The sequence below is a fragment of the Leptodactylus fuscus genome, chromosome 2 (genome assembly GCF_031893055.1).
Source record: "Leptodactylus fuscus isolate aLepFus1 chromosome 2, aLepFus1.hap2, whole genome shotgun sequence".
Classification (NCBI taxonomy): domain Eukaryota; kingdom Metazoa; phylum Chordata; class Amphibia; order Anura; family Leptodactylidae; genus Leptodactylus; species Leptodactylus fuscus.
The window spans coordinates 210,980,199-210,994,306 of NC_134266.1; the positions used below are offsets into that span (position 1 = coordinate 210,980,199).

A 14,108-nucleotide genomic window follows, 5' to 3' on the forward strand; every position below is an offset into this window, starting at 1 on the left:
TCCAATTTTGATAAGCTTGTGCAAATTGTAGCCTCAGTTTCCTGTTCTTAGCTGAAAGGAGTGGCACCCGGTGTGGTCTTCTGCTGCTGTAGCCCATCTGCCTCAAAGTTCGACGTACTGTGCGTTCAGAGATGCTCTTCTGGCTACCTTGGTTGTAACGGGTGGCTATTTGAGTCACTGTTGCCTTTCTATCAGCTCGAACCAGTCTGGCCATTCTTCTCTGACCTCTGGCATCAACAACGCATTTCCGCCCACAGAACTGCCGCTCACTGGATGTTTTTTCTTTTTCGGACCATTCTCTGTAAACCGTACAGATGGTTGTGCGTGAAAATCCCAGTAGATCAGCAGTTTCTGAAATACTCAGACCAGCCCTTCTGGCACCAACAACCATGCCACGTTCAAAGGCACTCAAATCACCTTTCTTCCCCATACTGATGCTCGGTTTGAACTGCAGGAGATTGTCTTGACCATGTCTACATGCCTAAATGCACTGAGTTGCCGCCATGTGATTGGCTGATTAGAAATTAAGTGTTAACGAGCAGTTGGACAGGTGTACCTAATAAAGTGGCCGGTGAGTGTGTGTGTGTGTGTGTGTGTGTGTGTGTGTATATATATATATATATATATATATATATATATATATATATATATACATATATATATATATATATATACATTTTTATTTTATTTTTTAATACTGATTTTTGCGTTTCACCAGAAAATCTAAATCTACTATCCATAGTAAAAGTTATTGAATAAAAGTAAAGATGGGAAAATCATACGTATACTATATAAATACAATATGTAATTTACTGACCAGGAGATCAAAGGTCACATGACAAATTATACCACGTGCCATATATTGGCTGCATCCATATGAGGTGATAGAAACCGAGTGGTCACAACTGTTGTTTTAGGGCAATAGTCAGGGTACCACACATAAGCTTTTACTGTCAGGATCTTTCCTGTGGCTCCCTGGCAATTATCACAGCTGTATTGTTGGCATCTGGCTATGTAGTATCTACACTGCTTGTTTTTATTCTCCTGGAATACTATTCTACACCCTTCTGTATAAATTCCTGAAACCTGTATGATCCTTAGTCCTGAAGGTGGCATTGCTTGGTGGAAATATCTGGATTATTACTTATTAAAAGATACGATCTGTTCCTTTCACCAACAGTAAAAGCTGCTCCACGTTCTCCAGACAGACGTGCAAGCCGTAGTGCTCACTCCCAAAGTGGCTCCTTCTCCAGCCCCCCATTGGCATCCAGTAAAGAAAATCTCCCTGTGTTAAACACTAGAATTATCTGCCCAGGTAATAAACCCAATCCATTCTGTCTTTTTCATCCATATTCCTGTATTTAGAGCGGTTTCACTCCTGCGCCCAGTCTCCACTTTAGGCAATCCAGTGGGTTTCCGTCTTCTGCCCTGAGAAACTGGACAGGAGATGGAAACCCGGCAGTCAGTTTTCAAACCCATTCACTTGAATGGGTTTGCAAAGTGTCCACCCGTGAGCATCTTGTGCCGTTACAGCAACTCTGAGCCCAGGCTAAGAAAGTCTCATCCCTGCTCCAGCTGGTCTAGTGGGTTTAAGGCTGCAGAGACTGAAATTCCTCCTTCAAAAAACTCCTCACCATACAGTCCTATGGTGAGGTGTTTTTAGGAGGAGTTTGAGTCAGTTTCCTGACCAGAAAACTCCGTGTGAATGTAGCCTAAATGTTTCCTAACAAGTTATATATTAGACTGAAGGTTACACAACACTTTTTATTTTAACAATTAAAAATGACAACAGGCATAAAACTCAACCAAATTACTTTAAAGTATTATACCTTCTGCGGCCGGTCTCCACTTTAGGCAATCCAGTGGGTTTCCATCTTCCGTCCCGAGAAACTGGACAAGAGACTGAACCTGGCGGTCAGTTCACTCACTTTAATGGGTTTGCATGAGCGTCTTGTGCCTCTCTGCGGCAAAACAGGTTTTCTTTTTTTTCTTTTTTTTTAACTGGACACAAAGTTAAAAAACGGTTTCGCCACGGACCAGCACAAGACGCTCATGGGTGGACACTTTGCAAACCCATTAAAGTGAATGGGTTTGAAAACTGACTGCCAGGTTTCCGTCTCCTATCCAGTTTCTCAGGGCAGAAGACAGAAACCCGCCGGATTGCCTAAAGCGGAAACCGGGTGCAGGTGTGAACCCACCCTAATCTCTACAACTGTATATTTCTAAGTATAAAACCTTAAAGTAATTTGGTTGGGTTTTATGCCCGGTGTCATTTTTAATTGTTAAAATAAAGTGTTGTGTAACCTTCAGTCTAATGTAGAACCTGTTAGGAAACATTAAAACCCACTAGACCAGCTGGAGCAGGGATGAGACTTTCTTAGCCTGGGCTCAGAGTTGCGGTCATGGCTACATGCTGCGCCAAAGGCAGCGTCTTTTTTCAAAAATATTATCTCTTTTCTTGGCAGAAACCATGCAGCCATTTGCCACCACGTGTGGATGGTGTTATGGCTTCATGCCGCTTCCACAGCATGGAGACCTGCCATTATGCTACCATAGAGAGATCTGGAATGTCTTACACCTATACCCTGTGTTTCTCTTCTCCTAAAGTGAACATCGGTCAACATTTAGTACAGTTGAACATCTTGTTTTTTGGCTGTAGTGGAAGCCGGGAGGTTTATGTGTGTTTTGGATATTCCAGGTTAAAGTCATTGTCATAAATGACTGGTATATGTATAATGGTATATGTGTGTGTAATTAGTCCTCTTCGTAGCTTTAATATAGCTTTAGTTCTCATTTCTTTTTGCTACATATGTCTTCTGTTTATTCAACAGGTTTGAGAGCAGGACTGGCGGCTTCCATTGCCGGCAGCTCAATTATTAACAAAATGCTACTGGCAAATATGGATGCAATTGGTGCTTCACCTTTTATCGATCCTGATTCAGACTCCTTGTAAGTAATATTTATTACAGTTCTTAGAGTCATAAGTGGGCGCTATCATATGTACATATAATTATTGTCTCATGAGTTCTAGTGCTGTAGTATTCAATACAGAGAGGCTGCTCGATGTGCCTGTACTACTGAAGCGTCACACTCAGCTCATGTGTAGCATATGTCTGCTCCTTTTTTACTATAGTATGACAGTACATTTTTATTGCACTATAATGTACTTTCATAGTGTTGAGAGCAACATCAAACAACGAGACTCTACAGTGACATTGTATAATAAGTGACGTTATGTAATGATTAACAGTACAAGTCAGTTGACACAGCACATCTTCCATATGTTAAAAAAATATATACAGTTCCCCTGCACTTGAGTGCAATGAGTGTATAATATACCTCATTAAATTGGGTGGGCCATTGTGGTCATAAATCTACCCAAATAGGGGCTTGTGATTAGCAGCTCAACTGCATTGTCTGTTGGAATCTGAGGTTGTCTGAGTTGTATATTTTTGGTTCATTGACATCTGAGATATCACAGCAAAACCACATAGAAAGTTCTGAATTCTAATTTAGTGTATGTGAATGGGTTTTTATAACCTATTACCATGTATGAGAGGAAAATAAATATTTTGTATGTTACAGGATAAAAAATCTATGAGAATAAGTATGATGCTGTTGGTATGCTACTTATTCTGACAGCTTTCACACCGAAAAAAAAAAAAACAAAACAGTTGATAATCCCTATTGAGCAGAGTTAATCCCCACACTCAGATCTTCCCAAAAATGCACAGGCATGTGTCAGTCTGGAATTCTTTCCACACATCCCATAGTAGCTACATGTCAGATTTGACTTAAAAAATCATAGATTTATGAACAATAATATCCTGATCCTTATAAGAAGCTTATGCTGCTGCTCTCTTCACCATGCTTTACACTGCTGTTATATATGCTGAAACTGGATTTTGTGTATAAGTTATTTGTTGGCTTCAGTTCAGATTGAATAATTATAACCTATAAGTAACTAAAATACTCGTTATAAAAAAGATAATTATTGGGTAATAGCCCACACATATGGAGGTAAATGATGGCACATATACGCTGCTGTGTTCTCAATTCATGTGTTGTTTGCTAAAAATAGCAGTGCAATTTATCAGAGGAGAATGGGATAACTATTAATGCTGATAGATTCAGTTCATTGTTCATGGGATTTGCCAGAAACCTACTGTATGTTTCCTTACATAGACACTTAATTGATTTTTATATTCCAACAGAATTGACTGGCTTTGTCAATAATTATAATTATATGGGCCAACTTTTAGGATACTTTTTCTTTTAAGATCCACTCCTGTTTTTCTGCAGAAAAAAAGCTGATATAACATCAGTACCAAAAATCTAGCCTCCTTCAAGGTTTAATTTTATCTTCAAATGTTATGGCTTACAGCTAGAATATGACAGCACCCTTAGCTGATCCAAAGAACAAAAAGACCTAGGTCCCTACAGCAGGAAACCTACATCCTATTAGGGACTTCTGAGTTAGTCTCTGGACCAGAGTGGAGAGCATTTAGAAAGAGTGTCTGGCGAGGTAAAGCGACAGAACCGTCTTCCATTACTCAGACTACCATTGATTTGAATGGGGACAACAAATGCCTGATTCCCCAGTGATGTAAGCCGAACACTTACTGCTAGGTTTCTCTACCAATTACAGCTGATTGCTAGGAGCCCAGTAGGGGACGCTATGTATTATGCATATTTTCAAAGGAGCCTTCTAACAAGTAGGGATTTCCTAAAGCTGAAAATCCCTGTACCAAAGGAACTCTCTACAGCAGTTCCCCATCATTGTGCTTTGAAGATCTATGAAGGAGCCGCAGCACTCATCCAGTGCTGTGGCCTCTTCATGTTCATATCCCTCTTTCTCATTTTTCACGTTTGTAAATAGATTATATCAGTCATTGATTTGAATAGGTTTATTGTTGCAATCTGTTGAATATAGAGAGCTAACATATTAGGCAAATGCTCATGCTTTAAAGAGTAACTAAACTTTCAGACAACTTTTTATTTTCTAGCAGAGTTTGTGTATTCATAACACATTTTTGATCCTTTATGTGAAATCCTGCACCTCTTTATTCTCTTCCCCTTCCTTCTGTATTGAGAGCTGTTCCTGCCTCTCACTGAATGTTACTGTGCATGAAGTACAGGCTTGGAGGAACGGACTGCGTAAAATGTAGAGAAAATGAGGGAAGGGGAGGGTCATTTTAAACAGTTACATCTTAGACATTAGGAGGAGGCTGCAGTGTTATCTATATTATTTCCTAAGATTTCACTGGTTGAAAACATAGTTGAGAGTAGGATATTGCAGTTCCATAATATGTTTTTAATAAATATCCCAATCCCAACAGTGTTATCTCTGAAAATATAGCCAATACAGCCTTAGTGTCATATAATATGTTTCATATGAGACCAAAAGGAAGTTTGTATGATTTATAATGTCCGAGATATAACTGTTTGAAGTCACCCTCCCCTACCCTCATTTACTGGTATACTCCAAGCCTCTATTTCATCCACAGTAACATTCAATGAGAGGCAGGGACGACTCTCAATACAGAAGCAAGGGGAAGAATAAAGAGGATTTCACAGAAAGGAGCCAAAATTTGTTAATAAAGTATATTGCAAAATCTATTAATGATACAAATACTGCCAGAAAATCAAAAGTTAGTTACACTGTAAACTTGTCCAACATCTGCACATACTACATGGACTGCGACTGCTAATGTGAATTTTATGGGGTTTTTTTCTCTTAAGAATAATTTTTCTGACCCATGGACATGGCTTTACTTTCAAAAGTATCTATTTTTACTAAATATTGATTATATTAAGTAATTTCTCTCCTTCCTTCAACAGAGAAGGTTATTCTGAAAAATGTGTAATGAACAACTACTTTGGTATCGGTTTAGATGCAAAAATTTCCCTAGAATTCAACAACAAACGTGAAGAACACCCAGAGAAATGCAGGTACTAAATGAATTGTTTCATGTAAAGCCATTGTATGGTAAATTATTGTAAAACTGCTGATTTTATATAAAAATACGCAAAAATGTGTTTTCTAAATAATTATTTCTAGAGATGTGAGAAATGTTAGTGACACTAGCTTATTAAATACAAGACATCTTGATTTTTGGAGATGGTAATGTTTTGTTTCCCTGTTGTACTTTACTAGTCCGTTCTGAGGCGAGTAGACAGATTAAGGTTACTAACTAAACCTACCACTAAGAGAGATTAGTGTAACCAAGATGCAATACAACATAGATAATAAACAATCCATATTTATTAAACCATAACACAAGATCATAAAAATGAAGTACGGACAATCAACAGAAAAATAGACAACTCCGTGTGGGCTGAGAGTCAATATATATAACTATATACACTGAGTAAGACACAAAGACGCAATAAATATTCCACATAGAGAAATAACGTACATGTTATATATAGAGAGGCCCACAAATTAATTCGGGCTCACTGTGTCGTATTACAAGTTAATTCACAAATAAAGGCCTAAGTCCATTAAGGAATGGACAATCCGATTAATACTTAGCAACAAATCAATTCATTATCAACATATTACCCAAACACTCGGCCGTATAGGATGAACCTGCAGACTCCCCAGTCACAGACCTCGACATGTGCTTCGTCAGCAGGAACCTCTTGGCACAGTCCGGTCTTATAACCCTATATGAATTGTATGCAAGTTATATATTTAAAGGGTCTTAGTGTATATTATTGTTTATTGTGCCTTATGATTGGTCAGTCATGCCATCTGACATTCTTTAGTGAGAGGTCTCACTGGAACGTTGCAAACTTGTTCACATACAAATCATCCCTTTCAGACACATAAGTGGCCCCTAACCCTCCCTCTAATTTGTGTCTGCAGCTAAGTAAAGTCTGTCTCTAACAGACTAATCCGAGATGGATAATAGGTGGGGCGGCCTTGCTTTTCATAGTCACATTCTGTGCTCTTTTCTTGTGCGAGTCCTTCCTTCTCAGAATGCACAGGCTATTCTTTATTATACTGGCTCTATCTGCAGCCACAATTATCCCGTGTGTCCTAGACATGCTATACACATTATACTGACATTAACATTACTTATATCTTCATCTATGTACACAGCATTGCTACATTGTATCGCAGCTCCACACATGTGACGCTATACAGAGTACATAGATTTGTATATTTTTTACTAAGCTATACAGAGTAGTAATGGTAAAACCTGTATAATGTCCATAGACTCTGCAGCAGGAGAGAGGAAGGGTTGATATTAGAGTCAATACAGTGTATCCAACTGACAATGTTTGTAACTGGGAATTTGAGGACAGAAATCCCCAGCTACTACACCAATGCCAGCCTCAAACTGTGGACATATCCTCAGGAATAGAGTGGATAGCTATAAAAGTGTAACAAGATTGGGGCTTCAGAGGGGAAAAAAAATGAAATCAGTGAGTCAGGTGTAAGCAACAACGCCATGCATTTGTTTTTAGCTATGAGCAAAATGACATGAACCGTGTGCGCTAAGAGATGCTGAAAAAAATAACATGTAATTTATCTGAATGTCCAGAAGAGGATATATTATAAACTATTCCACCCCACAAAATTGGTGAAATACACTTTGTTATACAGATTTCATGTGCTCTTTATATAACTGCATATTTAATGTTTTATTGTTTATTGCAGAAGCCGTACCAAAAATATGATGTGGTATGGAGTCCTTGGAACCAAAGAGTTACTGCAAAGAACCTACAAGAATTTGGAGCAAAAGGTTCAGCTGGAGGTAATCTGGCGCACATCAGTCTTGGGCTGAGGCCCCAAGTTGTGGAAACACTGGGTTTTTTTTGTTGCAGATTTTGCAGCAGTTTTTTTGAGAGAATGTCAGGATTGACTACAAAAGGAATGAGAAATATAAAAGAATCTCTAATACTCCTGTCATTCGCCCAATCCACTCCTGACTTTGGCTCGAAGAACTGCAGCAAAATCTGCAACTAAAGCTGTGTAGTGTCCGTATAAAATGTATCTGTAGTTTATGTACTCTAGCTTGTAGCAGCGGGCTAGTTTAAGTGGTCTATTTCCTGCCTACATATTCTATACATATTCTGTGCCTTACATTATACACATTCTGGTCATGCTAACGCCTCTGGATGTTTTGTTCATTATTCTCCATTGTTTTATTCTTGGCAGTGTGATGGTCAGTACATCCCCCTTCCAAGTCTCCAGGGCATTGCGGTGTTAAACATCCCTAGCTATGCTGGCGGCACCAATTTCTGGGGTGGAACTAAAGAGGATGATGTAAGTTAAACAGAACAGAGGAAGACTTTATCTTTACGTGACTTATTTTTCTTGCTTCGTCACATGAGATCTGCTTACACTTTCCTTTCCTTGTGGTATTCTTAGTCCAGTGGTGCTATTTTAGGCATGGGAAATTCTATGCATTTAATGTAGAAATCTTGTCAGACGAGAAAATAAAATAACAAAAGACTTCTCCTGGACTCATAATGACTTGGTAGTTTCATGAGAAGATTGCACAGTGAGATAAGAAAACTGAATTCCACATAACCGGTGGCTCATTCAGTCTCATTACTCTAGTTATAATATATTGCTTTTAGACTGTCACATTTCCCGCAACAACCGCATATTAAATTAGGTAAGTTTTTGGACAACTAGTGGAATTTTGAAATTAAGTGGAAATCTTCAGGATGGGCCTACTTTGGCCTTAGTGACTCAGACTTTTTTTTTTTTTTCCATTTTAATCCCCCTAGAACGGCAACTTTTTGTTTTTACATGAACGTGAGGAATGAAAATTATACAATTCTGCCGTAGCTTTTTTGCAGTATAAATTTTGCGCCTCTAACCGTGGAACATATGTATAATATGTCAGCTTTATTCTGCAGGCCAGTATAGTTGTGGCGACACCCAATATATACAGGTTTTTATGGTTTTGAAGTTTTGGTTTTTAATAATTATTTCTAAGTCACCGTTCTCTAAGCATAATATATATATATTTTTTTTAATGGAGTATATGTGGTGCTATGATTGAAAAAAGGAAAAAAAGATGTTTGATTAAAGAAAATTTTTACGCTTCCCCAAACTTAAACGTATACTTTCTAACTTTATATGGGAGGGTAAGAAATCTAGAGTCCAATTTAAAGTGATGACCAGACCTTGATCTGGGAGGGGGGGGGGGGGGGGGGGGGGCGGGTGTTCCGGACGTTAGGAAGTACTACATGGCATCTATCCTTGAGCAACTTAAGGTTGGCTGGGATGAGACCTCTAAGATGAGACCTATACGCCCCTCCCCTGGCCCTCTGTTTCTTGGATACTGGTCTTTTCCCTTCGGGCACACAGGTCAGATAGTGCTGGTGGCTCGGTCCATGATCGCTCGTCAGTGGAAATCCACGCTTTGACCATTAACGAACTGATTCACCATGTCGACCTAGCCTTCACTTTGGAGAGGATGCTGGCTAATGGGAACCATGCCTTCCCCAGTTTCCTCTCCAAATGGTCTCTCTGGTTCTCCTATATGGAATCTAGGAAGACGTCCTCCCCTCCCCAGCTCCAGCCTGATCCCATCACGACTCCCTAATTGGTGTTTGGTATCGGGTGGCTCCTTTTGCTTTCTACCTTGAGACCTGGTGGCTGATGTGCATCTGCCCTATGTCTCTTTTACATCGTATTTCGCATGCCTTTCGTGGCGCAAGAATTTTGTCCAGGTGTTCTGCTTTAACTGTGTATTTTGTTTTCTCTTTTTGTCTTTGTTTGGTTACTTTACTCCTTCCCTTCCTTGTTTCTCCCTTGGATTTCCCCCTTCCCCTACCTGCTCCTGCTCCCACCTAAGCTCCCTACCATGACTTAGATAGATGATGCCTGGGAGGCTCATGTGGGTCCTGCTCTTGGTTTTCCTGTACATTTTCTCTCTTCTTATATGGGTGAACTTCGCATCTTGAATATTGTATGGAGCAATGTTTTTTATATTTGTATTGGTTTTTACGTAGTTTCTCGATGTTCTTTTTCTCTGTTTCTTATACATTGTAAAATCTTTCTTTTTTTCTTCTCAATAAAAATCTAATTTAAAATAAAGAAAATTTTTACAATGTATATTTTATGCTTACTGTGTAGAATAGTAAGCTACGTGGTTTTCTGTGAAATGGGACCACCGTGACAGTGAGGTTAGAACTTGGGGAGGATACCAGGCTGACATCAGACAGTGAGAGACATATCAGTCACACGTAACAGCCCAAGATTTAGCGCCAGTGACTAGAGGAAGCTGCTCCTGGACCCCTTTGTCAACTTTTCAGCAACAGAAATGTTTGAGAGGGGGCCTCATAGGAAAGATTGTTGCTTGATACTGCAAAAACTGGGACCAGTTTGGAGGAAAAATCTACTTGAGATTTTCCCTTTTTTAATGTTGTCGCGTTTCTCTAAAGGCAAATTACGTAAATGTGGGAGTTTTTGGTGATTTGTGCTTTCACAATTTACCTTTCACGGGCGCCCTCTAATGTCCGCATTCAGTAATGAGATCTACAGTAATGAGAGAGTGCTTTATGCTGAGGGATAAGGTTGGCATAAACAGACTAAATACCTTTTTGGCTTCTTAGTTGAATGTTTTTGGAAATATACATTTTAGTTTATATATCCTATTAATATTATAAATGTGAAAGTTTGTGAGTTTGGATGTTTGTGGGTTTGTGTGTTCGGATGTTTGTTAGTCAATCACGCAAAACTCGCTCGACCGATTTGGCTGAAATTTTCCACAAACATAGTTAATACACCCCATTGCGCAATAGGCTACTTTTCGTCACAATAGCGCACATACGTTTTTCCCAGGACCCCCACAAACCCCAAACTCACATCACCATCTCTGCAATCTCACACACTTTGGACCATAGCAAGCCACAAAATTCATATTGCCCTCTGCAGCCTCGCCCCTAACCCCACACAATCACATATACATATACTTTACCACTTTGCCCCTCACCTTAACGATACTCCAGGAGGCTCTCTTTAACGCTCCGGAGCAGCCATGTTTGCCAACCCCCACCGCTCTGACAATCCGCAACACCGCCCACCCATGTCAATACCCCTAGGAGGTCTAATAAATGCAAAAAAAAAGTTTAAAAAAAAGTTAAAAAAAATATTAAAAACAAACAAAAAAAAGGATTAAAAATTCAAATCACCCCCCTTTCCCTAGAACACATATAAAAGTAGTTAAAAACTGTGAAACACATACATGTTAGGTATCCCCGCGTCCGAAATCGTCCGCTCTACAAAGCTATACAAATATTTTTCCTGTTCGGTAAACGCCAAAGCGGGAAAAATGGTCAAAAGTGCCAAACCGCCATTTTTTCACTCTTTTGATTCTGATAAAAATTTGAATAAAAAGTGATCAAAGCAATAACATTTCCCAAAAATGGTAGAACTAAAAAGTACACCCGACCCCGCAAAAAAAGACGCCCTATACATCCCCATACACGCACGTATAAAAAAGTTACGGCTGTCGGAATATGACGACTTTTCAAAAAAAAATGTTTTAACACAGTTTTGGATTTTTTTAAGGGGTCAAAATGTAAATAAAACCATATAAATTTGGTATCCCCGGAATCGTAACGAAACACAGAATACAGGGGACAGGACATTTTGGTTGCACAGTGAACGCCGTAAAACCAAAGCCCCTAAAAGTCGCAGAAATGCATTTTTTTTGTCAAATCCACCCCATTCAGAATTTTTTCCCTGCTTCCCAGTACATTATATAGAATAAATAATGGTGGCATCATGAAGAAAAATTTGTCCCAAGAAAAATTAAGACCTCATATGACTCTGGGTGCGGAGAAATAAAAAAGTTATGGGGTTTAGAAGGAGGGGAGTCAAAAATGAAAAACCAAAATCAAAAAATGCCATCGACGGGAAAGGGTTAACTTCAAATACTTCTGTCCCAAAGTCACTATGTAAAGTTTCTCACAACACCGTATATATAGCAGCTCAAATACAAATTACCTTCAACACAAAAGTCTCACGTATTCTCTGAATTACAGCAAAAACAAGATACAAAGTTACATTTCATATCCCATACCTTATACACAGTACGAAAACCTTACTCACGCCTGTATATACCCACTGCTACAATAACCGCAGACGAAGTCGCGGGTACCAGCTAGTATATAATATTTGTACTTAGCTGTTACTTCTCATTCCAGATATTTGGTGCTCCTTCATTTGATGATAAAATCCTGGAGGTGGTGGCAGTATTCGGCAGTATGCAGATGGCAGTTTCTAGGGTGATCAAGCTTCAGCATCACAGAATAGCTCAGGTAAGAAGAAGAGTAATTTATATGGTAATTCGGGGATCTCATGTGGATTGCAAAATTGCCGCAACTTACATTTTAAAGAGTCTGAAGCGTAATGTGGATGTTATACAATATAAGTTCGTAAGCTCTGTTTACCGCAAAAAAATAAAAATAAAATAAAAAATATATATATATATATATATATATATATATATATGATAAAACACATCTTTAAGATGGGTGATCTCTACCTACATCTGGATTTTGGATGCAACACCTGAAAACCCTCCCGCAGTTCTAAAGACTGAAACCTAAGTACTACATTGAGGGAGGTAATCTAGTAAGGGCTGGTTTACATGGACAAATTTCATGCTGATGTTGTCAGGCAGAAAATTTCTGCTTCAAGACTTTTGGAAACTGAATTTGGTGTTGATTCTGAAAATGTACTCCAAAATCTGCCTCCAATTAATTTCAAAGGTAGTCTCAGGCAGAAGAATGAGCAGGATGCGTAAAAATCCGTCTCTGCCTCTCATTGAGATTTTAGGCAGAATTTGTAGTTGGTTGTTGAGTAGAACCTGCCCCCAATATCAGCTTCAAATTCCTCTTTGCGAATTTACCTTATGGGGCGTTTACATCCCTCCCAGATTCTGCTCTCCATTGTTTTCAATAGGAGACAGAGATCGTAGGACACTTAAAAAAAAAAAAAAAAAAAAAAAAAGCATTCTGCTCGATTTTGCCCCTGATGCCGCGGTTGATTCAGCTGTGAAGTTAGCAGTTTGAGAATCCCAGCTCAATAGGCCCATTCATCTGGACCTAATAAGCAGTGAAGAGCCACAACTGAATACTAAGGCCCTGCACCAGCATCTCGCTGCGTGTAGCCGGCGGCAGAATTCCTATGGCTGTATTCACACAGCAGACTATGCCTCAAACTCTTCATTTTTTGCTCCCCGCAGAGCTTTGACTTTCTACCGCTGGTTCGGCTCAGATGAATGGGCCTAATGAGTGAGTGGCCTCGAGCCCAGAACGGCTGAATGTGCTGCAGAATCCATGGCAAGATCAAGCAGAATGCTCATTTTTTTCAGCTTCCTGCCCCAATCTCTGTCTGCTGCTGTATTCAGGGTAGAATTTGCCACAGCTTCAGGAGTGACATCCTCCTTAGAATCTGCAGCAGATTCCACTGTGTTAATGGGTAATAAATACTCTTATGTGAATGACACATTCAGGCTCCATCATATAGTAATATTACAGTTCCATACAACCTCTGAATATGTGTCCTTACTGCACCTCTGTTCTCCTCTGATTTCATATAGAGACTTATCTGTGTTCTCTGTTGGTAAGAGACCTATGGCTCGCTGTAATGGATTTTTGGTGTGTGCAGAGATTGTCTCCTAGAAGTATTTTTTCTATGAGAGGATATCTTAGTGCTAGGGGGCACATCATTTGACTTATTCTTATTGTGTTCTTTCTCCTTCCAGTGTCGATCTGTGAAGATCACTATCCTTGGAGAAGAGGGGGTTCCTGTACAGGTTGATGGTGAAGCTTGGATCCAGCCTCCTGGTGTCATAAAAATTGTGCACAAAAACAGGGCTCAGATGTTAACCAGAGACAGGGTAAGTCTACATGGGCTGCTTTGTCAATTTTGTTTTATGGTTAATATTCTTTCCCCGTTCTTCTTGGCTAAATCCTCTTAATTTTAATATTTCTGCAATTTCTGTTCTCATTCTAATATACAGGTCCCATAATTCATGTAAAAATGTAAATCTGTATCAGTTTTATGTATTTGCTGCAAGAAGTGTCTGGTTCTTTTTGTCATGCCTGTGTGTATTGGAATACAGCAT

General features: G+C 39.3%; 1 protein-coding gene across 4 annotated transcripts in view; it reads left to right on the forward strand.

Annotated features, from left to right (window-relative positions):
* Positions 1-14,108, forward strand: part of DGKH (diacylglycerol kinase eta) — a 171,687-nt gene that overhangs the window by 135,312 nt on the left and 22,267 nt on the right. For all 4 annotated transcript variants that reach the window (XM_075265451.1, XM_075265453.1, XM_075265452.1 and 1 more), the window contains 7 exons: positions 1,181-1,315; positions 2,832-2,949; positions 5,842-5,952; positions 7,670-7,766; positions 8,171-8,278; positions 12,181-12,294; positions 13,746-13,880. In XM_075265451.1, the coding sequence (XP_075121552.1) occupies positions 1,181-1,315; positions 2,832-2,949; positions 5,842-5,952; positions 7,670-7,766; positions 8,171-8,278; positions 12,181-12,294; positions 13,746-13,880 (818 nt within the window). The remainder of the gene's footprint in view (positions 1-1,180; positions 1,316-2,831; positions 2,950-5,841; positions 5,953-7,669; positions 7,767-8,170; positions 8,279-12,180; positions 12,295-13,745; positions 13,881-14,108) is intronic.